The sequence below is a fragment of the Cuculus canorus genome, chromosome 16 (assembly GCF_017976375.1).
Source record: "Cuculus canorus isolate bCucCan1 chromosome 16, bCucCan1.pri, whole genome shotgun sequence".
NCBI lineage: Eukaryota > Metazoa > Chordata > Aves > Cuculiformes > Cuculidae > Cuculus > Cuculus canorus.
Genome location: NC_071416.1, coordinates 8599547 through 8625829, shown reverse-complemented (window position 1 = coordinate 8625829; position 26283 = coordinate 8599547). Strand labels below are relative to the sequence as shown.

General features: G+C 61.2%; 2 protein-coding genes across 6 annotated transcripts; both read left to right on the top strand.

The window, feature by feature from the left end:
- The first annotated feature begins 6293 nt into the window (after nt 1-6293).
- Nucleotides 6294-14679, top strand: RSPO4 (R-spondin 4). 2 transcript variants are annotated; one of them, XM_009562650.2, is made up of 5 exons: nt 6294-6850; nt 10065-10253; nt 10544-10687; nt 10782-10967; nt 13522-14679. In XM_009562650.2, the coding sequence occupies exons 1-5, from the start codon at nt 6772-6774 to the stop codon at nt 13593-13595; spliced, it is 672 nt and encodes a 223-aa protein (XP_009560945.1). In that variant the 5' UTR covers nt 6294-6771; the 3' UTR covers nt 13596-14679. The 2 variants fall into 2 exon arrangements, with proteins under 2 accessions (XP_009560945.1, XP_053937168.1); XM_054081193.1 differs by having other exon boundaries at nt 6294-6883.
- A 1435-nt stretch (nt 14680-16114) lies between these two features.
- Nucleotides 16115-24714, top strand: ANGPT4 (angiopoietin 4). Of its 4 annotated transcripts, none has more exons than XM_054081179.1 (10): nt 16115-16786; nt 20725-20880; nt 21115-21236; nt 21590-21680; nt 21759-21822; nt 22185-22300; nt 22642-22743; nt 22824-22990; nt 23710-23840; nt 23921-24714. In XM_054081179.1, exons 1-10 carry the CDS (start codon nt 16466-16468, stop codon nt 24079-24081), a joined length of 1431 nt encoding a protein of 476 aa, XP_053937154.1. In that variant the 5' UTR covers nt 16115-16465; the 3' UTR covers nt 24082-24714. The 4 variants fall into 4 exon arrangements, 3 of the variants coding, with proteins under 3 accessions (XP_053937154.1, XP_053937153.1, XP_053937155.1); XR_008452546.1 differs by having other exon boundaries at nt 16116-16786; nt 21590-21822; nt 23921-24131; nt 24229-24714; XM_054081178.1 differs by having other exon boundaries at nt 16116-16786; nt 21590-21822.
- The last annotated feature ends 1569 nt before the right edge of the window (nt 24715-26283 follow it).

The following is a 26283-nucleotide window of genomic DNA, read 5'->3' as shown; positions in this document are numbered from 1 at the left end:
AACGGTGTCGGAGCCATGAGCATGACGGCTGCCTCCACAACCCTCCCCAGGCTCTGCGCCTGCCAGGGGGAATTTCCCCATCTAGGAGCAGGAGCCTGCCCAAAGTCTTTGTCTTCTGCTGAATTCCAGCTGGTGAGAGTCATCCTGCAGAGTCAGAGGATTTACCCTCCTGGGGGTTTATGTGCGAGAGGGAACCATGTAGTCACATTAAAATTATTTGTAAAAGGATGGGGCTTCTGAGTACTGTCTCACGTGGAGCCAGGAACGTCCATCTGACTGACGTTTCCATCTGTCTTTCTCAATAGTTTCCTTAAATAGCACGAATATTAAAAGAAATCCAGTTGGAATTTGGCATAAATGGTTCTTCGGAGAACAGAAGAGGGACAGCTACTGAAACACCGCTGGCTTGCTCTCATCGGTAACGAACACAGGGTTTTCACTGCTAGGAGAGCCAGAGGCAGCTGAGAGCCGTGCCCGGTGGGGAGGAGGATGATCCGTAGTAGCTGATGGTTCAGCGTTGCTGGGAGAGCCGCTCTGGCTGCCACCGGCTAAGGGATACGGAGGCACAGCATCAGCGCTCATCTTCCCTGAGGAATCCTGGCACCCAGGCAGCAAAACAACCTGCAGAAATATTGTAACTTCAGGTTTCCCTGCTGTCCAAAAGCCCAGTCCTACTGCAGGAGCCAGCTGTGTCCTGGGCTGCAACCGCAGCACCGGGGCCAGCAGAGCGAGGGGGGTTTCTGCCTCTCTCTGCTCCGAGACCTCACCTGGAGCCCTGTGTCCAGCTCTGGGATCCTCAGCACAGGGTGGATGTGGAGCTGTTAGAGTAAATCCAGAGGAGGCCACAGAGATGATGTGAGAGCTGGAGGCACCTCCTGTACAAGGCCAGGCTGAGAGAGTTGGGGTTGTTCAGCCTGGAGACGAGAAGGCTCCAGGGAGACCTGAGAGCAGCTTCCAGTGCTGAAAGGGGCTGCAGGAAAGCTGGGGAGGGGCTCTTGATCAGGGAGGGCAGGAATGGGACAAGGCGGAGCAGTTTTCAGCTGAAAGAGGGGAGATTAAGATGAGATCTTAGGAAGAAATGTTTTGCTGTGAGGGTGGGGAGGCCCTGGCCCAGGTTGCCCAGAGCAGTGGTGGCTGCCCCATTCCTGGAGGGGTTCCAGGCCAGGTTGGATGGGACTTAGAGCAACCAGATCCAGTGGGAGGTGTCCCTGCCCATGACAGGTGGTGGAACTGGATGAGCTTTGAGGTCCCTTCTAACCCAAACCACCATCTCTCCACTCCACCATCCCCATCTCCCGGCTACCTGTGAGCGCAGCCTAAACTCCACATCTTGCCAAGATCTCCTGGCTCAGCCATAACCATTGACCCCATCACGGCAGAGGAGCCGTAGCCATGCCCTTCCCATAGCCCTTTGGCGAGCGCGCCTGTGCCGGCCAGCACCAAGCCCATCCCACGTGAGCCGCCGTGGTGCTTTTCCCACTCTGACAGCTGTACGGAAATTGGAAGGCGACACTGACATGTGTCACCAATAACCAGCGAACAAGCGCCAGCGGCGGTGGCTGTCCCCACCACCTAGAGGAGTCTGGCCACCCTCGGCTGAAATCACGATGCGCTGCGGCTGCGAAGTGGGAGTATTGTTTCAATTATTTCCATTATATAAAGTCAAGCCATTTAATATATTCCGCCTCAAAGGGGCTCAACGAAAGAGATAAAATAAACACTGGAAATCTGCTCCGCTGTCACGGACAAGGAATTTGGTTTCGACACCAAACCTTCCCTCCCACCTCGCCTCTCGCCTTCCCTTCTCGTGGCTCCTTCTCCTCCTCCAGCCGCCCCTCGGCCTTCGGCACCACTCAACACCAATTTTGTCTTCGGGATTTGCTTCTGTTTTGGCAGTCGGAGCGCTCGGAGGCTGCGCAGCCGCACCGGCGGCTGAGTCCAGAGTGAAGACGGAGGAGCCGCACTGGTGGGAGGGGAGCAGGAGCTCCAGGCTCTCTCCAGGATGAAGGATTTGGTGTGAGGTGAACCTGAACCCTCTTGGGGGGCTGCATCCCCTCGAGAGCAGTGGGACCAGTGGACAACACAGCCCCTGGATGAGCTGGAGATTGGAGAAGGACAGCAAGCGTGCCATGAGCATGCCATGGGCTGATTGGCTGACGCCAGCGTTGGACTTGGCCACCTTCATGCCATTCTCCCTCCTTGGGAGAGCATCCTGGCACTGAGGAGCCCCACCAGCTCCGTGTGCCAGCCAGAGGGGCTCCCGGGCAGGCTGGAGCTGCCTCTCACCGCGCAGAGCCCAGCTGCTCCTGCCAGCTCCAGCCAAGTGGGAGCTGCTTCCCATTACGTTTGCCAGAGCTCTCCTCCCTCGTGGGGCTGCGCCAGCCCAGGTGTTCCCAATATGCCAGCATGCAGGGAGGAGCAGCGGCTGCACCAGGCTCCTGCCCGGGAGGTAAATCTGCAGTTTGGCCTTTCCCAGTGGGTTTCCCTGCTGAGCTCTGGGCTCTGCATCCCGCGGCGAGACGCTCATGGGCAATGCCACCACCAGGGATGCAGAAGGTGGAAGCAGCCATGCCAAGGGATGCCCAGCGAAGGCCACGATGCAGCGTTAGGTGGAGCCGGCATTTCATAAACACAGGGGAAAGGGCGTCTGCCGAGCTGGCGCGGGAAGCGGCTGTGACTTTCCATTCCTGTGGGAAGTGGGCTGCCATCGTCCAAGCATCTGGGCTTGTTATGATGGGAGAGGAATGCCAAATATTTTTCTTCCTTATCCACTACCATCCGCTCAAACCCTCCCCTGATCAAATGCACATTCATCGCCTGAGATGCACAAGGGCGCCTGCTCAGGAGAAGATATCCCTCCCAGCAGCCACCCCAGCCCTCATGGCTGTGGGAAGTTCTTTGCACCTGGGGACAAAACCCTGCTTTCATCCAGGGATTCCCTCTATCCTCTGCCCCTCGCTGTCTTCTTTCCCCTGCTGCCAGCCAGCTCCAGACATTTCATTTTTGCTTTGCTGCCTCGGCCAGGAGCATCCCTGCACCAGCATCCCAGTGTCACCATCCTTGCACCAGCATCCCTGCACCACCATCCCTGCACAGCGTCCTTGCACCAGCATCTTTGCACTAGAATCCTTGCACCAGCATCCCTGCACCAGCATCCCCGTGCCACCATCCTGCCACCATCCCTGCGCCAGCACCCCTGGCTGACCCGTAGCCCTGGTGGGACCACACTGTCCCCTCTGGAATTGTGGCCACCTCAAAGCAGCCCCTGGGATGCTGCCCCGGACACGCACCCAGGCACGCCAGCATTGGGGGAAGCAGGCGGTGCTGCCTTGGAGGGTCACCAAGATTTTTCCAGAGATGAAAGCGTGCTCAAGTGTCAAACAAACTTTCCAAATTATCTTCTTGGACACTTTCTCCCTGATGCTTTGGAAGAGAGAGGAGGAACATTTCATTCCCTCTGTGCTGGCATGGAACAGGGATGCGTGAGGAAGCCTGGAGCTGCCAGCAGCGCCTGCAGCCTCAGCCTTGCTTCTCCCCGACATCACCCGTGTGAGTCACCGGCACTGTCAGCCGGGCTTCCCACCACCCACAGGACCCCAAAACACCCCCTGGTGAAACAGAGGGGCAAACGGGCACCTGATTAATCAGCAGAGCATCCCTTCCCACTGCAGTCTTCAAAAGAGTAGTCATAAATAGCCAAATCAAGGCAAATGAAAGGATTTCTCTGCTCCTTTGGGGACACCTGGCACCACCAGTCATGCCCTAGACCTCTGCTGTCCTTGGCAAAGCCTCCGTGGCAAATTGCCACATGCCATCCCCAAGGAGTCAGTGCTAATGAGAGCCACCTAATTAGCACAAGCGTCCTGTGAGGAGGCTCGCCCTGGCAGGGCTCTCTCTGAGATCCGCTTGCTCGTGCCATCAGCCAGAGAGCATGGCTGGAGATGAGGCGCTTCCCTGGCCCGTGCACAGTGTTTTCCTTCCAGGTCCCATCAAGAACTCCCAAGCAGCTCCTGGGGAGTTGGGCTGGCCCTGCGTGGGGCAAGGAGCGGCTGTGAGCCCTGCCGAGGTGCCAGCTCGGCTGTGCATCCGTAGCCACAACCATCCATCACCAGCAGCACCCGCGAGCACAAAGGCAGCACCTGCAGCCTCGCTTTGAAGATGCTCAAATATCTCCACCACCATTCCCATATCCACATTTTTGGCAGCTCCCATGCCAACATGGGGTCACCATGCCCACAGACCCCCCCCAGCCCACACAGATCTGCAACAGGGGTGCTGGGGTGCAGGCTTGGGCGTTTGTCATAGAATCACAGAATCATGGAATAGGTTGGGCTGGAAAGGACCTCAAAGCCCATCCCGTTCCACCCCCTGCCATGAGCAGGGACACCTCCCACTGGATCTGGTTGCTCCAAGTCCCATCTAATCTGGTCTTGAACACCTCCAGGGATGGGGCAGCCACCACTGCTCTGGGTAACCTGGGCCAGGGCCTCCCCACCCTCACAGGAAAACATTTATTCCCAAGTTCCCACCCAAATCTTCCCTCTTTCAGCTGAAAACTATTCTTCCTCATCCTGTCCCTGCACTCCCTGATCAAGAGCCCCTCCCCAGCTTTCCTGGAACCCCTTTCAGTACTGAAGCTGCTCTAAAGTCTCTCCACAGCCTTCTCTTCTCCAGGCTGAAGAACCCCAACTCTCCCAGACTGTCCTCATATGGGAGGTGCTCCAGCCCTCCCAAGCCGGGTCAGTTTATGGAAAGAAAAGCTGGGCCAGATGGTGAAAACCTGCATTTTATGGGTAATTTTCCAATTTATTTCATATTGGCATTAGAAAAATCCTAGAGCAATCCCAACCGTTATTACTGCTGGTTTCCGATGGTGAGGTCCAAGGGGTCTGAAACGGCTCCTTTGTTGTCTGAGTCATTAACTCGTTGGGTAAGAAATGTGGTGTGAGAGGGGAGCGATGAGGAGAGATGGTGGGGGGGATGACTGGTGGAGGGAGAGCTGGAGGGAGGCATCCTGAGGGGTAGAGCGGAGAGTAACAGTGATGGGCTGATCCTGGGCAGGACTGGGTGCCCCAGGGCATGGGCAGATACACCCGCTGCAGGCCCACAGGCGCTCTCCCCACTGCAGTGAGTTTGCTTGGGCTCAGTTGCCTCCCAGCCCTTTTGTCCCTCTCAGATAAAGCAGACCCAGAGCATTCCAGGTGGGAATGAGCCCACTCTGGCTGGCCCCAGCCTTGCCCACAGGGGCAAATCCCTGTAAAACCACTGCACCCTAAAAGATGGGAGGCAGTTCTTGGCCCTTTTATTTCCCTGAGCCCTACAGCTCACTGGGTGAGTGGGTGCATCAGCATCTGGCCCAGGGGGGTCGGGGGAGCAGGGGAAGCCAGTGTGTCCAAGAAGCCACCGTGTGCCAGCACGATGGGCTGAGCACACAGAGCTCCCAGGATGGGGACCAGCAGCACTGGCACCTGTGTCTCACCTGAGGGTACCTGACGAGCAAGGTTTTGCATCTGAGTCTCCTGTCCTGCACCCCCCTCTGGGCACACCAAGAGCCCCCAGGCTGCATTTTGGGGAGAGATGCATGGAGTGAGGGGTGTAGGTGGCTGTGTGGGAGCCAGGAACAGGTCAGTGCAGCTCAGCTCAGCCCAGGCTGGTTTAGCACAGCTCAGCTTCGCTTGGCACAGCTTGGATTGGCTCAGTTCAACTCAGCTCAGCGCAGCTTGGCACAGCTCATCTCATCTCAACACAGCTCAGCTCAGTTTAGCGTGGGGCTCAGTTATAGTGTGGGGCTCAGTTTAGCATGGCACAGCTTGGTTGGGCACAGCTTGTCTTGGCTCAACTCAGCTCAGCACATCTCAGCTGGGCTCAGCTTGGTTTAGTGCAAGTCAGTTTAGTGTGACATGGCTCTGCTCAGCACGGCTTGGCACACCTCGACTCGGCTCAACACAGCTTGGCTCAGCTCGGCTTAGCTCAGCACAGCTCGACTAGGTTCAGCACATCTCAGCTCGGCTCAGCGCAGCTCCTGCAGCTCGCAGGGAGGTGAGTTACAAGGCGCTTGGAAAATCAGAGTCAGCTGCAACCCTGGGGCCAGCGAGGGCAGAAGCAGAGCCGCAGTCGGAGCTGCCGGACACCCACCACGGTCCCGGCCATGCCAGGGCTCAGCGCCTCGGGGCCCCCACTGCCCCCCCAGCCCAGCCAGGGCTGCAGAGGCCAGGAGCGGGGGGCTGAGCGGGGGGCTGGCACAGGCAGCGTCACCCCCCTGGCTCCACCCCCCCAAATCGCAGGGGGCTTCGCCGTGACCCCAGCACTGGGATGGCAGCGGGACAGTCGGACCACGGCGGGACAGGAGGACGGTTCCCAGCTGAGGTGGCGGCTGGAGCGTTCCGGCAGGGGGGATTCCAGCCAATTTATTTGCGAGTCATTTTGTTACTGCTGAGAGATTTTTTTTATTATTTTTATTATTATTTTGCAGAGGGGGGGGTGAGGAGGGGACTGGCACCAGCTATAAAGGCAGAGCTCCCGGAGCAGCCGGCACTTCCCCACCACCATGAGCTCTGTCCTGGCCTGACAGCCCCTGCCTGCCCAGGGCTCGCCGGCTGATGCCACCTCAAACCAGGGCTCGGAGCCTTTGGCAGCGCTGGGGTGGGATGGTGTGAGCCCAGAGCTGCTTTCTTCCCTCCCACCGCCCCTCGTCTGGCTCTGGCACGAGACGAGCCCACCAGCCGCTTGGATGATTTGATTTCTTCCTTGCCCGAAAACACTCCTGCCCAGATGCTGTGGATAATATTAATGTTGCAGTTATTCATCAGCTCCATGGAAATGCTCACGCAGAACCGATGGAAGAAGCAAGGTACGGTGCGCGCAGCCAGCTCATCCCGCTCAGGTACCGTGGGGCAGCTCGGGGGTGTGGGGCTGGTGGCTTCTGCCACCCCCATCGGTGTCAGGACTGCTGGCACTGCTCGCACAAAGCGGGCAGGTGTTAAACAGGGCTGATCTACACCCGGGGCTGGAAGGAGCCTGGAACAAGCATCCTCCCAGCCCTTGAGACCTGCTGTGCTCCCCTCTCAGTGCACGGCACAAGGGTGTGGGGAGAAGGCACTGCCTACCCCATGGCGTTGCCTGCCTGGTGTCAGCCCTGCCCTCGGGGCTGGCATGGGACAGGGGCTGCTGGTTGGCACAGGGTCGAGCTGTGCAAACCCCAAAAGAGCCAAGGATGGGGCAACCAGGCTGGTTCTCCAATATTTTCCTTCTCCACTTAACACATTGTGTGGGGAGTAAAACCTCCTGAAGGACGCTCAGAGCCTCCGCAGGGGCTGCCTGCCTCCCTGCCCTGTCCCTCCCTGAGCAGAAAGTGCTGCAAACCAGTGCTCCAGCTGCTGGCATTTGTTTCCAAGCAGGCTGATGCCATGGGATGTGCAGGGCCCTTAGGACCTGGCAGCACCCAGGGGTCTGGGCTCAGCTCCCTGCCTTGAACATGTGTGGTCTCACCTCTATAACCAGTGCAGAAGGACCAGCAAGGGCTCTGGGGGCTGGGAGCCGAGAGGGATACTGCAGCACCCATAGCTGCCCCACTGCCACCAGGAGCTGCCTCCAGCCGTGCTCTGCTGCAGCCCAGTGCCCAGGAGCCCCCCGATGCCCACAGAGCCCCCGGAGGCAGAGCTGGGCTTCGAGCAGGCAGCAATAGCTGATGCCGTGTTGATGTCCACCACAGCCCAGACAGAGAGCACGCACGGGGCACCCCAGTACCCCCTGTGCACCCAGCTCAGCTCAGCCCCATGTCTGCAGTCGCTGCCAGGCAGGGAGAATGAAGACATCAGGTGTCCCTAATTTCCCCGGTCCCCTGGTTTTGGTGCAAACTGCATCTCTTTGTGTGGCACAGCCCTCCACCAGCTCCACGGTTGCTCCCCAGCCTTGCTTCCAGTGGCAGAGGTGCATGCCAGCAGCCCCAAGGGTGCAGCAGGACCTGACCAACCCAGCTTTCCTCCAGCTCTGCACCACGGGGCTATTTCTGAACCTGATGATGGGAATGAGACCCCGGAGTCTGCACTGGGCTTCCCACCTTCCCTGCCCCAGATGAGGGCTGGGAGGAGAGTTGCAAAAAAACCCAAAATCCCATGAAAAGAATTAGGGGAGGGAAAGAGGCTCATGAATCCCTGGGTCTCCAGAGAAGCCGCTGCAGCTTCAGCCAAGAACAGAAATGTTGTCAGCATTTGGTAAATATGTAACGGAGACCATAACAACTTAATGGATCCAAGGTGCTTCCTCAGTGCGCTCCCAGCAGCTTTAAGAAAGCCTCCTGGCTGCATCACACCACACTACCATCCGAACACCTGTGCCTCCCATCTGAACTCCATTGCTCTGCCATCCAAACCCCGTGCTCTCCCTTCCAAACCCCATTGCTCTGTCCTCTGAACTGCTGTGCCTCCCATCTGACCCCTGGTCCCTGGCAAAGGGGCTGGAATCGTCCAGCCTGGGGACAGCTACACAGCATCACTGCCCCAGGGCCAAGCTCAAGCCAAGGAACGCTATGCCAGGGAGCAGCACACGGGACTGGGAGGCATCATCTGCCAGCATCTTCCCCAGGGTTCCTCATCACCAACCTCTGCGTTCCACCAGCCCCTCCATCCTGGCCACCAATGGCCCCTGTGCCACCAGCTCCAGAGGCTCAGAGGGTCAATGCCAGTGATGGCTTCCAGGGCTGAAGCCTGTGTCCTGCTCCTCTGGCTCCTCCTTGCCCCTTCTGCTCCGTGGAGGCTGGAGCTGCTCCAGGGCAGGGCTCAGACCCCAGGTCTATATCTTCTTCTGCCAACCATGGGTGCTGGGCTGTACTCTGTCACCTCCTTACTCCTTTGGTATGTGCAAAAACCATCCTGATGCTCTCAGATCTGCTGGCAGATGGAGCCTGAGCCAGAGCACGGAACGCCGGTGCTGCTGGTAGTGGCACCGCTGCACAACGTGAGCCTTCGCTGCGGAGCACTTGGGAGGGCTCGCAGTGCCAGAGCCAAGCAAATGCTTCCCAGCACGGCTGGGAGTGCACAGGCAGCGGCCGCCTGTGTGCAGGAGCTTGGTGGCCCCTTAAGGAGCTGCCCAGGCAAGTCTGGGGGGACAAAAAGACACTGAGCATGGGTGCTCACCAGTGCTTGGCACCCAGCTACCAGGCTCCCCAAGTGTCCTTGTGCCAGGAGCATCTCTCCAGGATGCATCTCTGGATGCAGGGAGCCAATGTGGGGAAGAGGGGTGGTCAGTGGGGGGGTCTCCATAGGTTCTGGCTCAGGGAGTAGAAGTGGTCAGCAGGGTCTCTGCAGGCCCTGCTGGAGGCTGAGGGGTGGCAGGGGCTGGTGCCCCATCCTTGTCCCTGGGAGCAGAGCCCACCTCGGGGCCAACCACCATCCTGCAGGTCCAGAGCACAGCAAAGGCAGCCTGGGAGGCAGCAGAGGCTTCCTTGCTCTTGAGCAACAAGATCCTTATCTTGGCTTCTCTTTGAGCGTTTCCAAAACGCTCTTTATCCCCTGACACTTAACACGCATCCACTAATTAACCCAGGTCAGAGCAGATTTCTACCCTCCGCCCAGGCCATTCTGCTCACATTCAGATGCCTCCCATGGGGTGGGCACGGCTGGCGCAGGAGCAGGGCTCGGGATGGCACCCTTGGGCACAGCCAGGCATGGGGCAAACCCCTGGCTCTGGGTCTTGGGGTGATGGAGGTGGCGATGCCCGAGCTGAGTGCAGAGGGGAGCGATGGTTCTGCGCGTCCCCGAGCTGCCAGACCAGGGAGAGGGGGGGATTTGGGGAGCAGAGGGAGGGATTCGGGGAGAAGAGGTGGGATCTGGGAAACAGAGGTGGGATCTGGGAAGCAGAGGTGGGATCTGGGGAGCAGAGGGAGGGATTTGGGGAGAAGAGGTGGGAATTGAGGAGCAGGGGGAGCTGGGAAGGCGTCTACAGAGAGGTGGGAGAGGGTCGGAGAGGGGCTGCTGTGGGGCTGGGGGCCTCCCCAGCACCTCGTCCGTGCCGTGCACGTGTGTTGCAGCGGTGTCACAGCCCCCCTCCATCGTTTGTCCCCGCAGCGAGTGCCGGGCTGCTGGAGAACTGCACGGGCTGCGTCCTGTGCTCAGAGGACAACGGCTGCATCACCTGCCACCACCGGCTCTTCCTGCTCATCTGGAGGGACGGCATCCGCCAGTACGGGATGTGCGTCCACACGTGTCCCCCCGGTTACTTCGGCGTGCGGGGGCTGGAGGTCAACCGATGCACAAGTACGTCCGGGGTCCCCTACTCCTCCCAGTGTCCCCATGTCCCCTCACCACCCTGTGGGTCCCAGTGTCACGGGAAGGGCAATGGCTGCTTTTCCCACAGCATCCCTGGCTGCATGGAGCCAGGGACAGTGGCGAGAGCCAAGGGCAGCCCAGACATGGGTTTTCCTCCCCTTTTCCCTGCCGGGAGCTGCAGCCGGAGCCCCCCAAGGCTTGCACAGGGTCCCCTGTGGCTACCGGGGCCGATGCTTGCTGGCCCTGGGGCTCAGCTGAGCAGCCCTCCTTCCCCACAGAGTGCAGGTCGCCCAGCTGCGAGAGCTGCTTCAGCAGAGACTTCTGCATGAAGTGCAAAGAGAAGTTTTACTTGCACAAGGGCCAGTGCTTTCGGCAGTGCCCCCCCAGCACCACGGCACTGCCCGGCACCCGCGAGTGCCAAGGTAAGCAGCTCCTGCACCCCACGCCTGCGCTCCCTGGGGATGTGCGTGGTGCTGTGTGGTCCCCGTCCCCATCCCGCGTCCCTGTCCCCTGCAGAGATGTGCGAGCCGGGGCCCTGGAGCGAGTGGAGCGCCTGCACCCACGAGGGCCGCACGTGCGGCTGCAAGTGGGGTGTGGAGACGCGGGTCCGGGAGGTTTCGGGGGCCGCTCGGGAGGAGGGGGCTGCCTGCCCCGCGCTGCAGGAGATGAGGAAGTGTCGCATGAGGAAACACTGCCCGGGAGGTGAGCATCACACCACCTGCCCCAGGGGTGGCTTCGCACCCCTCTGGAGCGAGCCCCGAGATGTGCGGTGGGAGGGAGGGCTGCAGCACGGGTGCAGCGGTGGCTGCCAAGCCTGGTTGTCATCTCTCAAGCATCCCAAGGCCGGTGGCTGTAACCATGCAGTTCTGGAGAAAGCTGCTGTCTCAGACACATGTGCTGAGCAGCCCCGGCGCTGGCGCTGGCTGTGGGGATGGTGGGGGCTCCTGCGGGCAGTACTGGGCTGGCTGCTCCCACCCTGCAGCCCCTGAGACTGCCGGGGACCGGCCAGCATCCCTGTCCACCGCTGGGTTGGGACAGATACTGGCGTGAGCCACCACGGCGGGACGAGGCTGCCGAGCTCCAGATCCCATCCTGCCACGCTTGCAAGGAGAAAAGCATGGCTGGGGTTTTCTGCCTCCCAGTTGTGAACGACAAGGGTTGAGACTCCCGGGGGAGGCTCCTGCAAAAACATCTGAGCCCCTAAAATGCCATCAGTGCTGGTGGAGCTGAAGGGCATCACCCAGGGGATCTCTGACACTCAAAACTTTGAGGGACACCCCCAGCACAGGATCCTTCTTCGCAGCTTGTCCAGCCAGGCGTTTGCCCCTGCTCCTGCACAGCACCCAGCCCTGGCGCAGGGTCTGGCCGGGCAGTGCAAATGCGGATGTGTGGCTGGCGATGGGAACCAAGAGGCAGCTAATGTAATTTTTGGATGCAGCCGGCTGGACCGAAGCTCTTCTAATAAATCTCCCCTTAATGACTGACAGAAAGGGGGATTGCATGAGATAACGGTCTGGAGGGCCTGGAAGGAGATCTGAGCCGCCAGCCCCAGCCGTGCAGAGGTCTGCAGCTCAGAGCTCACTGTGTGCCATCAGACACGCCAGCAGCACCGCCAGCACGGCAGGCACCGAGGGCAGCGGGGAAAGGACTGGAGGGGGAATGGAGAAGGGATGGAGAACAGGGGCAAGAACAGAAAGCGTGCGTGCCGGGGCCATGGAGCCAGGCGAGCGGCTTCATCTCAGCACCATCAGTCATAAATAATATTTTCCTGCTGACAGCACGGAGGAGCCGATTTCCATCCCTGCCGGGGCCCCAGCTCGCAGCTTCGGGGCGCCAGGTGGCATCGATTTTGGGGATGGTCTCCTCCCTGCCGGCTGCGCCGGCTCCGGACCCGGGGAGTTGGTGACAGTTTGATGTGGCAAGTTTGGCATGGGAGAACAGGCTGCTCCGGAGCACGGTGTCCCGTGGCGTGGCGCCGGGCGGGTGTCTGCGGCACGATGCCCGTGCCCAGCTCTGCCTGGCACACGGCAGGTCCTGGCAGTGGGCACTGCGTGATGGCGCTTTGGAGGCGCCCTGCACTGTGGGGTGACAGGGAAGCCACGGCACCCTGGGAAGGCGCTCAGCCTCCTCGGTCTGCCGGGGCGTCCTTTCCTGCACACTGGGAGCTCTGAGGCCACGGTGATGGGCTCAGGGAATGGCAGGGCCCCTTGCTCAAGGCTGCCAGCTGGGATCAGCTCCAGAGCTAGGTCTGGTATGGAGGAGGTAGAGGGAAATCCCTTCAGTGCCCAGCGAGCAGTGCCTGCTGCCCGGGCCGGGCAGGCAGGAGAGGGCAGCCCCTCTGTGTCTGGCAACTCGGCATCCCCGCCGTGTCGGAGCGTGCATCTGCCCTCGCTCCCAGGCTCCTGCTCGCCCGGCCAAGTGCTGGGTTATGGGATCCAGATGCTGGAGGAGGACAGGGAGTTCACTTGATGCAGCCGAGACACCTCCAGCCCGGGCGAGCCTGGAAAGGCAGCGGGACCCGACTGTGTGATGAGAGATTTGTGCCACCACTTCTGAGCCGTCCTCGGGCAGCTGGAGGAGAGAAGCATCCACGCTTGGCCGAGGCACAAACTCACTCACGCTGCTGTAAATCTGCCTTGTGTGTCTGCCACGCTGTCCAGACGCTTGGTGTTCGTGCTGTGCCCTCTCCTCTGTGGGTGGCAACTGTCTGGGAGATCAGAGCTGAAAAACAGAGCCAGGCAGGGAAAGAGCTTGAGCCCTCGGAAAGGATCGGCCCCAGCAGCGCCGGTACATGCAGAGCCCGTCACAGTGTCTGTGCTCCTCGCACTGGGGCTGCGTGGGGAGAGCGGCACTGGACACTGCCCACAACATCCCTGTGGGGTGTTGGTGCAGCCTCCATCCTGCTCCAGCATCCCCAGTTCTTGGTTGGCGCTACTTGGTTGAGTTTGGTTGAGTTGGCCCCAACCTGTTCGTGGAGACTGCGGAGTCAGGACTCCCAGTGGAGCCATGGGAGCTGGAGGAACAACACATTGATGTCCCTCTACCCATGCCACCAGCGCAACCAGACATCCTGTAGACCCATGTTGATGTTTGGTGACCTGGAGATGGCTCTGGGAACCACCAAACTGAGAAGAGGGTCCTGTGCTACCACTTAAGGGAAGGTACAGGATCCACAACCCACGGATGGGGCTTGAGCTGGTTCCTGCTGCCTGACCACCAAGTGACCCTTCCCTTTCTCCTTCCTTTTCTGTTTCAGAGAAAACCGAACCCAAAAATAAAGGCAAGAAGCGACAGAAGAAGCCAAAGACAGAACCACAGACGGGTACCTAGCAGCACTGGCATGAGAGCAGGGGAAACGTGGTGGGAGCTGGGTGGGAGCTCCAGCCGTCGGCATGGAGAGCTCCTGACCAGCTCCCACCGCGTTGCCCCAGCCACGTTGCCCCTGTTTTTCCATCCACAAAAAAAATTGCACAATTTTCTTCCTCCCCCTCCCCGCTCCCATTTTCTTTTGAGACAATTTATGGCCTGTAAAACATTTCCTTTTCAGAAAATCTAATTTGCAGTGTCCAAAGCTGTACCCTGGGGCTCGGGGAGGGGGTGGCTTCTTTCTTTTTCTGGTTTTTCCCCTCCCCAGCCTGCTTGGTCCCTTCCTTCGCTCCAGTTGGGTGGGATGGGGTTGGATGGCACTGATGAAGATGATGCCTGCCTTGGTGTCGTTCTCCAAGGCTGGGAGATGCCCTGAGGCCACGGTGACTCCCACGGAAGTATTGAGGTGTCACAGAGATGCACTGCATGCTGGGCAGGGTCACCTCATCCTCAGCCACTGGCACAAAGGGTGAGGAGACCCCCAGATTTGGACCTTGTTGGGGACTATGCAACTGCTCGTGGCAACCCTGCCTAGTGCTCAGCGTCCCCACGACCAACTCCTGCCATCTACAGAGGGCTGGCTGGAGGAGCTCCTCTTCCTGGCTGGATGTAGGTGCGGGAATTTGGGGTGACCATGGCCTTGTTTGGCCAGGGCAGGGGCACACACCGTGCAACTGCAGCTGTCAGAGCGAGGTGGGGCTGGGGATGCTGCTGCCTCCTGCATCCCCCACTGGGATGCACTCGGAGCAGCCACCACAGCCCATTCCCAAATGCCACCTGGGCCACAGCACAGGGTCACTGAGCCCCACTGTGCCAGTCTGTCCTGCCAAGCTGGCTGCCGTGTTCACATCTCCTGCAGAAGGCGTCTGTTGGCGAGGCATGGAGGACTAGGAGTATATTTAACGTGTTCTGCTCAAAGTGCTGCCCCAGATGCTGGGGGCCTACATGGGGGTTTGCCAGGTGAAAGCTCCTATCCCCACTCCAAGCAGGGTCTGGCAGTAAGGTGTCAGGGTGCAGGGGCCACACAGACCCTTCAGGATGAGAGCGCTGGGTGTCAGCATCGAGCTGGTCCCAGTCACCAAAGCTCCTCTGTTCGCTTAATGTCAAATAAATGCATTAAACCTCCAGCATCCTTTCACCTCCTTGTATTCCTCACTTCCACGAGGTGCCGCTGGATGAGACAGGGATGCGGCTGTGGCCACGGCGTTACCCCCAGCCCCTCTGCGGTGGACACAGAGCCCAGCTCTGTGTCGGCTCTTGGCACTGCCAGAGGTGTGGGGAGCAGCTGCGCCCCCCCCCCAACCCCCTCCTGCACGCAACCAGAACCAAACCACGAAGTGGACGGGCAAAGCAGCCACCAGCATGGGATCCCACCGTCCTGCATCCTGCAGGCTGTGGCTCCTGGATGGGGACCCTGCCCTGGTCCTCAGACTCTGGGATGGCTGGGGGAGATGTTTTGTGTTAGAGTCTTTATTTAAAGCACCACCGGCACCGCTCAGTGCCCAAGCCAGCGGCCGGAGGGAGCAGTGTCACCAGCACTGCTGCCCTGCAGGGATCCCGGCAGCTGCTGATCACAGTGAGGGCACTGATCTTGCGGATGGTGCAAACGATGCTCCCACCAGCTGCTCCAGCTTTGGGGCTTGCAGCGTTGCTGGCCATCGCGCAGTGACCAGGACGGCTGCAGGTTCCCTTCCATGGCCCCACGGCTGTGCCAGCAACATCTTTGTGCCCCCCATGCTGGGAGAAAATCACCCCCTCCTGAGACACGTGAGTATCCCTGTGCCCAGGGAAGTCCCTTCTCCTGTGCCAACCTGTGCCTACTGCTCCGATTGTCACCTCCAAGGAGAATCAACCTAGACCTAGCCCAGCAGAGAACTAACCCAGCACAGCACTAGCCCAGCCCAGAACTAGCCCAGCCTGGAACTAGCCCAGCCCAGCACTAACCCAGCACAGCACTAGCCCAGCCCAGAACTAGCCCAGCACAGCACTAGCCCAGCGTGGAGACTGGTGGCCATGGCGACCCCGGCTGCTGGCCCCCCGCCATCCCAGCCCCGCACACCCCCAGCTCAGGAGATGGGCACCCCACACCCTGTGTGGGGTCCAGCCGGGTTCTTCTAAGCTCTGCCTGGACACAGCCCCCATCCCGGTCCCCACAGGCTCATCCCGGCAGCCGGAACAGCCGGATCCAGGCCTGGCTCCCTCCAGCACTATAAATAGCTGGGATGCAGGGAGGGAGCTCTGCTGCCTGGGATGGGGTGTCCTGAGGGCAGGGGTCCCAGTGTGGGCTGGTTGGGAGGGACTCACTGGGCACTGGGTTCAGAGGATGGGAGGGCTCGGTGCCGGTGCAGGCATCGCAGCGCTGCGGCCTGGCCTGGGAGGTGTAATGAGCTGCAGAGAACAGCCATGGGGGCGGCGGGTGCGTGCGGCCGGGGGAGGGACAGGGGCTGAGTGTGCAAGTGTGTGTGTGTGTGTGTGTTTGCGTGCGCGAGACATTTATAGATCACGTGTGAAACTTGATCTCCCTGCAGTGGTCTCAGAGGAGAGAAAAAAGATAGAAGTATTGTTTTTAAACAGATTTTTTCCTTTGTTTTTCTTTTTTTCCCCCCCTCTCCCCCTATGAGGGCTGCAGCTGCCTGGCGATAAAAGGCCGTGGCGGCCGGAGCTGGCTCAGAGAGAGGAAATGCCGAAATCGCAGCATTTCGACTTGGCGGCGAGCACCCACTGACCCACCCCAGCGAACAGCGGCATCGCAGCCGCCGGGGAAGCGCGAGTGCACCCCCGGCTGTGGCACCGCACTCTCGCACCCGCCCCGGTGCTGCAGCGACCCTCGTGCCATGCAGGCACTCAGCCTCAGCCTCGTGGCCCTGACCTGTGCCACGATGGCACTGTGCGCGGCCAGAGCCCAGCGACGGGCACTGGATGGGGGCGGCCGCCGGCGTTACCACCAGGTGCAGCATGGCCACTGCAGCTACACCTTTGTGCTGCCCGAAGCCGACCCGCTGCCCTGCCCACCTTCGCCTGCCGCCCCCGGCCCTGCCAACGCGCTGCTGCAGCGGGACTCGCCGGCTGGCACTGCGCACGCCGGCCACGGGGCCGCACAGCGCCTGCGGCACCTCGAGAGGATCCTGGAGAACAGCACGCAGTGGCTGCTGAAGGTAGGGTGCTGGGGGGGTGGGGGGTGGGCGGTGGGTGGGGGTCTGCCTGCAGCACCTGAGCGTGCAGCATCCTCGCACGGGCTGCTGCTCTCACTCCCAGCTGCCGGGGACAAAGCCGGGGGCGTGGGGGGGTTGTGCCAGGTCAGCCAGGTCAGCGTCTCCTCTGCAGGTTTGCTACCTGGGCCTGATCCTGAACCATTGGCATGGAGAATTTGCGCTGCACAGGGGATGGGTGCTGCAGGTGCTGTGGGTGCTGCAGCTCACGCGTGCTGCTGCTCACCAATTCTTGTTGCTGCGTCTCTTTCCTGCTGTCATCCCTGCCACGGCTCCTCATGGTCCCAGCTGGGCTGGCTGTGCCAGGAATTCCTCAGGGCTCAGCGCTCCCCATTCTGGATCAGGATACATCCCTGCTGGAAAGCTCCTGGGAGGGATTTTGGCAGGCGGTAGAGCAAAGGCAGGGGCCACTGAAACCTCTCCAGCTTCATCATTTTCCCACTTACGGGCTTTGCAAAAGCTCCTGGTGCTTGGTGAGACTTTGAGTGGGACCCATGGCTCTGGGATGACCCCGTGACAGAGAGGCGGGGGGCAGTGGGGTGCTGCACCACAGGGGTTGTGTGCCCGTGGGGGTGCCCCCCACCTCAGCTCACCCCATCCCCACCACCCACAGCAGGAAGCAGTGCTTCCTTCCCGGGGGCTCATGAGCACTGATTGAGCCCCCATCTGCCGAGCGCAGCCGCCTGCGTCAGACCCAGGAATAGCTCGTCCCGAGGGACCTCTCCCTGGGGAGCTGCAAATCCTGCACTCTGGCGAGGCAGCAGGACCCTGTGTGCCTGTGCAAGGGGCTCAGCCCTGGCCACCACTGACCCTGCAGCCGAGCGGCATCACCGGCACAGCTGCATCCACATCCTGGCCATGTCCTGAGGGGGTGCAAAGGGAGCTGCATGCCTTGTCACCCCAATAGCGTGGTTGATGTAGGCTGAGCAAGGCCAGCAGCGCTGAGAGCTGCTGCGTGCTGAGCCCCTGCCGTGCTTGGGGCTGGGGCCAAATGCACTGAGCAGGGGACCTGGGGGTGGCCCGTGACAGCCACACTGTTTGGGGAGCCTCTCCTGGCCATGGGAGACAGGGAGGGCAGCGAGGACATGGTCCTCTGTACCCTCAGCCATCCCAGATGATGGATTCCTCAAAAGCTGGGAAAATGCCGAGCCCGAGCTCTGCTGAGAGCCAGACCGACTGTCACAGAGGGACCGGCAGAACCAGCCACCTGGCTGGTGGCAGTGAATCCCCGTCGCTGTGGGTCCTGCTGGGTCTGCTGTGCAAGCACAGCCCTGGGGTGCCTGCGCTGCGGGGTCCCTGTGCCCTGGCATCCCTGCACCCTGTGGTCCCTGCCCTGGAGCTCCAGGGATCTCTCTGCCCTGGGGTCCTTACACTCTGCAGTCCCTGCCTTGGGGTTCCTGCAACCTGGGATCCCTGTGCCCTGGCATCTCCACACCCTGGGAGTGCAGGAGGCAGTGGGGCGCTGGGTAGCTGGTACCTCATCCCACCCCATCCCATCCCACCCCATCCCACAGCATGGCCCCTCTGTTCAGAGGCAGCTTGCAGCTCTTTTTTTCCTGTTGTTCCCTGGCTTTTCTAATTTAAGCGGAGCTGCCCAGGGACGCTTGTTTTGGTCGGACTCCAGGCCTGAACAAACAAACCGGGGCTTGAAGGAGACATCGGGTTTGGGGACAGATTGTAAACAACATCACATCCCCGTCTGCCGTGCCCTGTCCCAGGATCTCTGCTGGTGGCTGGGGTCCTGCTGTCATCAACAGAGCTCCTGGCACCCAGCAGATCTCCCAGAACCCCCTCAGGCACCCTCAGCCAGCGGCCCCGGCACCGGGACAGTGGAGTGATCAGGGTTGCTCCTGCTCCAGGGCAGCGTTTTGGGGTGACTGGCAGCACCATGGTGCCCCCCAGCCCTTCCTGGAGAGCACTGAGACCAGCGGAACCCCTCTGAGCCCAACAAACCTGGCTCACCCCAGCACCCATGGCTGAAGGAAGGGCAATCCCAGCTTCCAAGGGCTCCCAGCTTCCCAGCCCTGGGCATAGAGTCTGTCCCTGTTGGGTCCCCTCTGCCACCTGGGACCGGGAATGCTGTGCCCCCCCTCCAGCCCCCACTCCCAGGGAGCTGCTGGGGTGATTCCTGCTCTGTGCTCAGCCTTCCCTGTGCCAGCCTGACCTTTTCCACGGGCCCACACTGCCCTTGGGCTCCTAGATATGTTTATTTTTTTTTTAAAAAAGGCAAGATTGAGAGGGAGAAAAGGCCTCCGCGAGCCCTGTGAGGCTGCAAGATTAACGACGTGGTTAAAGGGAAACTCTCCAGCAATCCCTCAGCTCAGGGAAATGTTTTCCAGACGTGGCTCTCTGACCTTTCCCCACTTCCTCCCTATGAGGGAAAATCCCAGGGGACGTGGGGTGCAGGCAATGCTGGCCAGAGTGCACAGCCCCAGGACCCTCCTGCCCCCCGTGAGCCCTCGTGGAGGGGCAATGGCTTTGCTGGTGGTGCTGGGGAGGAGGGAACAGGGGCAGGAGGGAATGGGACACCGCTGCTGCCAGCGGGATTTCATCATGTGCAAACAAGTGCACACTGGAGACCTGCACCCTGTCCCGCTCCCATGTGGATCACCCCAGCCCTGCACCCTGTCCTGCTCCCATGTGGATCACTCCAGCCCTGCACCCTGTCCTGCTCCCATGTGGATCACTCCAGCCCTGCACCCTGTCCCGCTCCCATGTGGATCACCCCAGCCCTGCACCCTGTCCCGCTCCCATGTGGATCACCCCAGCCCTGCACACTGTCCTGCTTCCATGTGGATAATCCCAGCCCCACTGCCTGTCTACTACACCACCCAGAGAGCCCCATCCCACACCAGTTTGTCCCAGCTGGTCCACAACCTCATGGGACACACTAGGATGCAGGCAGCATCCGCACCAGAGAGCCCCATCCCACCCCAGCTAGTCCTGTCTTGTCCGTGCGGATCATCCCAGCCCCGCTGCCTGCCCACCACACCACCCAGAAAGCCGCATCCCACCCCTCCTGGTCTTGTCTGTTCCACAGCCTCATGGGATGCAGGAGGATATGGGCAGGGGGCAGGACAGGGGTAGCGTGGAGACGGGGGGTATCTGTGGGGTGGAAGGAGCAGGGCAGCCCCCATCCCCTCACTCCGAAAGACACGGGGCCGCTTTCCCAGCGTGGGTGGCAGCGCGGCCCCTTCCTCTCCCCGTGGCCCCCGCCGAGGGACCGAGCCCCTGCCAAGGCCATCACCCTGGGGAGGGCCCGAATGGGAACCTCATGGTGGAATCACCAGAAATAGCAAAGCCTTGGGGAAAGGCGACTCCCCCGCGGGCTGTGGAAGCGGAAGCAACATCTCAGCTGTGTCCACCAGCTTCTTCCCAGCCTGGAGCCCTTCCCCGTGGCGGGGCAGCACGGGGGGGGCTGGACACCCACCTCCCCCAGATGGTATTGGCCCCCATTCTCTACATCCTTGGCTCTGGGAAAGCAGGGGCTGGGGGTTGGCAGCCGAGCTGATGCCAATGCCGGTGCCAATGCCAATACCGATGGCCACTCTGCCTGGCTGCTCTGCACAGGCCACACCAGCTGGGCAGAAGCCCCAGCTTGCCAATAGACCTGGGCACACCAAAACCATGCCCAGTCCCAGCACCAGGAATCCTGCTGGCACCACAGCCCTGGAATCTTGGCAGCCCTTGCCAGAGGGATGCTCCCCCATGGCGAGCACAGCTCTGTCCTCCTGATAGGCTTCAGATGGCCCCGAGATGGGTCGTGCCACGCTGAAACATTCCCAGGGATGCGCCTGGGGGCTGTGCCAGGCTCAGCCAGGGTGCCAAGGGTGGACCTGGAGAGCTCCTGGAATGATCCACTGTGTCCTCCCTCCCCTCCGCAGCTGGAGAGCTACATCCAGAGCAGCACGAAGCCGGAGATGGCGCAACTGCGGCAGACGGCGGTGCAGAACCAGACGGCCACCATGCTGGAGATTGGCAGCACCCTCCTCAACCAGAGTGCCGAGCAGAGCCGCAAGCTCAGCGACGTGGAGACCCAGGTAGGGGCTGGCTGCGGCACACAGTGCACGTGTCGCCTTGTTCCCACCACCCCCAGGACCACGGTGTGTGACACAGTTTCTCTGTTGCTAAAGAGGGGTGATTGCCCGAGGTGCTGCACAGTTTATTGCACCGGTACCAGGGTTGTGTGCCAGGGAGCCATGAGCCCAGTGACACCGAGGACTTGGCGTGGCCCTGGCTGCTCACGCCGATGCTCCCCTCTGCTCCTGGGGCAGGTTCTGAACCAGACATCGCGCATTGAGACGCAGCTGCAGGAGAACTCCCTGTCCACCACCAAGCTGGAGAAGCAGCTGCTGCTGCAGACGAACGAGATCCACAAGCTGCAGAACAGGAACAAGTAGGGCCCGGGGCGACCCGGGAACCCCCACAGCCCCTGGACCCCGGGAGGAGGATGGTCTCTTCCACCCCAGGAGTACAACTGCACTTTGAGGGGGCTTGAACCCCTCCAGGGGCTGGCTGGGGTCCCCGGGGATTGCGCAGCCTTGGCACAGCCCCCTGGGCTTTGGTTCCTCCCGGCTCAGGACATCCCAGAGGTGCCAGGTGGGGTGCGACAGAGGACGGGGACAGCTCTGTGTCCTTGCAGACATGCTGGGGCTCTGCAGCTGGGACGGGATCCACTGTGCTACCCACTCCCTGCCCAGCTGCTCGGCACGGGCATGGCCCCCCATCAGCACTGTCTCCCCCTTTCAGCATCCTGGAGGTGCGGGTGCTGGAGATGGAGACAAAGCACCAGGAGGAGCTGGCAGGGGCCCGCTTGGAGAAGGAGAAGCTGCAGCGCCTGGTGAGCCAGCAGAGCGGCACCATAAAGGAGCTGGAGAAGGTGCTGGTGGCTGCCAGTGCCAACACCAGCCTACTCCAGCGCCAACAGCTCCAGATCCTCGAGTCAGTGCAGAGCCTGGTGCGCCTCGTCTCCCAGGGCAGAGGTGAGCCGGGGCATGTGGGCAGAGGGGGAGCTCCTCACAGCCCCCCGTGAAGGGGCTCAGCTCAGGTATGGGTGACTTTGCCCCAAAAATGAGCCCTGATTAGATCCCAGGAGCGCCTCCGAGCCCCCAGGGGAGGGTTCATGTCCCAGCTCTGTCCCCAGCCACAGCAAATCCCCAGGCTTAGGCTGGCGGCAGCCACAGTGCATCCCTGACTCCTCACTCAGCCCCAGGGAGATGATGCAGAAGAAAGAAAAATAATCCAGGGGCACAAAAGCATCCAAAGGGAGTGGGAAGAGCAACAAAACCAGACGGGGCTGCGGCACCGATGGGGTTTCTGCTGTCTCACCCTAACTCTGCTTCAGCCCCACTGCCTGGGCAGGAACAGCAATTCCAGGACTGCACCGAGGTGCGCCGGGCAGGCATCCGTGCCAGCGGGGTCTACACCCTCCACATCGCCAACCTCAGTGAGCCAAAAAAGGTGAGCACAGCCCAGAAAGGGGCCCCCAGCGCAGTTCCTGGGACACTGCTGTCCCCAGTGCCCCCTGGACCCCTACCTCAGCGGGTATCCCGGCAGGATGGGCACATTCCAACCTCTCCTGCTGGGCAGTGCCCCCCACCCTGTCTGGCCAGGGGCACTGAGATGCCTCGGGGTCTGCAGAGGGGGCGAAGGGCAAAGGTGGGAGTGGGGGGTAAAATTGATTTTAAAGCCACCCCCACAGCCCACCCATGAGTATCGTTGGGGGATTGCACCCAGCCGCCCACCTCAAGCCAGCCCCCGTCACTCTGCTGTGCTCCCCATCCCGGCTCTTCCCGCTGCAGGCATTCTGTGACATGGAGACAGACCACGGCGGCTGGACTGTCATCCAGCTCCGTGCCAACGGCAGCCTCAGCTTCCAGAGGACCTGGAAGGAGTACAAGCAGGTTTGCATCCACCGGGCGAGGGGGGCACACTGGAGGCATCTTGAGTATCCCATGCTCACCCCACTCCATGGCTCCCCCAGGGCTTCGGGGACGCGGCGGGCGAGTACTGGCTGGGTAACGAGGCCGTGCACCTCCTGACGAACCAGGCACCCTACGCCCTGCGCATCGAGCTATGGGACTGGGAGGGAGGCCAGGTCTATGCCCACTACAGGAAATTCCAGCTGGGGAGTGAGAAGCAGCTTTACAGGTAAGAGAGAGGCTCTAGGTGGACATTCCCACCTCCAGCTGTCCTCAAGCCCCATGGGCAGCAGTGGCAAGAGCTGGCTGTGGTCACCAGGGAGGTATGTGGCCTGGTGTGGGATCACATAGGTCTTCACTGGGATTCACAGCTTGGTAGAGCTCCTCTGCAGGTGCCCGGGGACAATGCTGTTGCCACCCACTCCATCTTCTCTCCGAGGGCTCCTGTGAACTCAAAGTAGATTTTTGATGCATGAAATTGCACCATGATTCCTCATCCCAGCTGGTGGCCGTGGCCACGGGATGCTGTGCTCCTGCTGCCGGCTGATGAGGACAGCGGGGTCTCCCAGGAGCCCCAGCTTGGTCTGGCAGAAGGGGTGGCTGGCAGTGGGGGTCCTGGTGCTAGGCTGGAGATGGGAACAGACCCTGGAGATCCCCTGCACCGTGCGTCCTGTGCATGCAATGAGTCAGCCTCCAGCAAAGAGGACTGGAGGAGCCTTGGGAGGATCCTCTCTGCCCCAACACAGCGTGACTTCCACACTTGGGGATCCCCAGGACAGGCCACCATGGTGGTAGACCCTGGCCAAGCTGGAGAAGCTCTGCCTGCATCTCTCCATAGCAGCCCTTGCTCAGCTCATGGCATCCCACATCATTCAACCTCCCTGAGCGAGGCTGAGGGTCTCTGTGACCCCCCAGCAGCACTGAGGGTGGTCGTGCCATGCTGTGCAGGCTCTCGCTACAGGACTACAGCGGCACGGCTGGGCAGCAGAGCGGCTTGGCGCTACAGGGCACCCGTTTCAGCACCCGAGACGCCGACAATGACAACTGCCTCTGCAAGTGCGCCCAGATGCTGTCGGGAGGTGAGTGGGGAGCAGGGACCCCCATGCAGCACCCATGGGTTCCCACCTAGGGTGCCACCCTCCACCATACTTCCTCGCAGGCTGGTGGTTTGACGCCTGCGGCCTCTCCAACCTAAACGGCATCTACTACTCGGCCCGGCATAACATCCGCAAGCTCAACGGCATCCGCTGGCATCACTTCCAGGGCCCCAGCTACTCCCTGAAGGGCACTCGCATGCTGATCCGACCCACCAGCTTCTAGCACAGCAGCAGCCGGGATGGCATCACAGCCAGTACCAGCCTGGCACGGAGGTGGGAGAAAGGATGACTGAGCCCTCCCGGCTGCTGAAGGGAAGCTTTTCCCACAGTTATTATTTTTCACTCTTTTTTTTTTATCCCATCCTCCAAGATCCTGCATGTCATGGAGAGGACCTGGACCCCCAGCTCCTCATGCCACCTCCTTCACCCAGGGATGGGGGTCCAAAACCCTGCCAGGACCCTCTGCACTCTCAGCCCAGCTCCGGGGCCCAGCGGGGGCTTTGCCTATTCTGTATGGCTGAGGGCATTTCAGAGCCCCCTCCGTCCCACATTTTCCCAGGGGATTAGGAGCACTGGTGGGGACAGGACCCCTGTGACACGAGGGGGCAGTGCCATCTCTCCTTCCCATCCTGCCTGCATGGCCCAAGCCATTGCCAGGCACACGGCAGCATCCATACTGCTCCTTGCAGGATGGGGCTGGGCATTTCCAGCCCTTAGGGGTGGATGGGAGGAGAAGAGGGAACCTTTAGGGATCCTAGAGGGACCGTCCCCAGGCTGGGGTGGTTGGCAGCCCAGTGCCGGGGCTGAGAGCATCACTGGCAAGGCCTGGGATAGGCAGGATGAGGGGTCACGGGTGGGCAGGGGCTGCAGTTTGGGATGGGGATGGGGGGTGGGAGGTGATGGGAAGGGTCTTGGGGGTGGGTTTTGGGGGGATCTGAGCTGCGGTAGGGAGGAGATGGGAGTGCAGGAGGGGGAAGTGGGCTGTGGGGCTGAGTCCCCTTGCCCCTGGTGCTGTTGAGGTGCCAAACCCACCCTAAGGGCACTTTGAGGGGCAGCCGGGGCAAAGCGGGGTGCTGAGCAGCTGGGGTCTCTGGCAGCACCTCAGCCCTGCGCCCACCTGGTCCCGAGCAGCAGCATGCTGGGCTGGGGGCACTTTTATTTTTTTACTCTGATATTTATTTTCCAAGCATCGGGGGAGGGGGGAGCAGGGCAGCACCCATCCCCCATGCCAGCACTGGGACAGAAGGGTGGACAGACAGACCATGGGACAGGGCGGGACAGACGGATCCCAGGCCATAGGGAGCCTGGGGAGCCCCAAGGAAAACAGAGCTTGGTGACACCCGCTTACAGCCCGTCCCTGTCCCCATTTGCTGGTGTCCCTGTCCCCCTGCAGCCCGGTGGGGGCTCCCCCAGCACCCTCACCCCTGGGGGATGGTGGTGCCCCGCTGGGTCCCAGGTCACCCATCCCACTGGATGCCAGCAAGCCCTGGGTTCTGGCGGCAGCAGTGGCAGCTACTGAGGCCCCTCTGCCTCCTTGACACCCGGGTGGCCCAGTGTCCCCTCCCCCGGGCAGGAGTTGACTGCCACCCAAGCCCCACCGCAGCTCCTGGGGGACAGGACCAGTGCCTGGGAGTAGGAAGAGGGATGCAGGGATGCAGGGATGCAGAGATGCAGGGATGCAGGTCCTCCTCACTGGGACGGTGTGACCCGCTGGAGGGTGCCAGCACCAGCACCAGCTGCGCATATGGCAGCGAGGAGGCTCCCAAGACGCTGCCCTCAACACTGTCCCGAGGGATTCATTAATTATCAGTGATTAAAGCATGTCACCTCGTTGGCAATTCCAAAAGATGCTCATCCATGGGGCTGTGCGGGGTCATTACAAAATGGAAAACAGGGGATGGGGAGCCTCGCTCCACTCCCTGCAAGCAGCAACAATCCTGATGTGGCCACAGGCCCTGGACTCCTGCACCCCCAAGCCCCCAGGGCTCCCAGGCTCCCCATCCCAGAGTGCTGCTGGTTTTCCCTCTCTCCCAGCTGCCTATCTGCAGCTCCCACCTGCATGCAAGGACACACAGGAGACCCCGGTGGGGGCAGTGGACACTCTCCCCTCCATCCCTGCTCCCTACACATAACAGACGGGCTCAGCTGCGGCTCCCACTGAAACCAGAGCTGCCAAGTGGCAGCTGCCAGGGAAAGTGATAGGGAACGCTGGGGCCATCCCGGTGGGGCCATCCCAGCACGGACACGCAAAGTGGGGGCATTCCCAGGGGGACATGCATCACCTCAGCGCATCTGAGCCAGGGTTTTCTGCAGGCAGTCCCATGGGTGCAGGGTCCGACGACGGCTCCTACCTAAGGAACAGGGCTCCTCGTGCCCCTGCATCTGCGCGCACACACGCAGGAACATGGACACACAAACACATGTA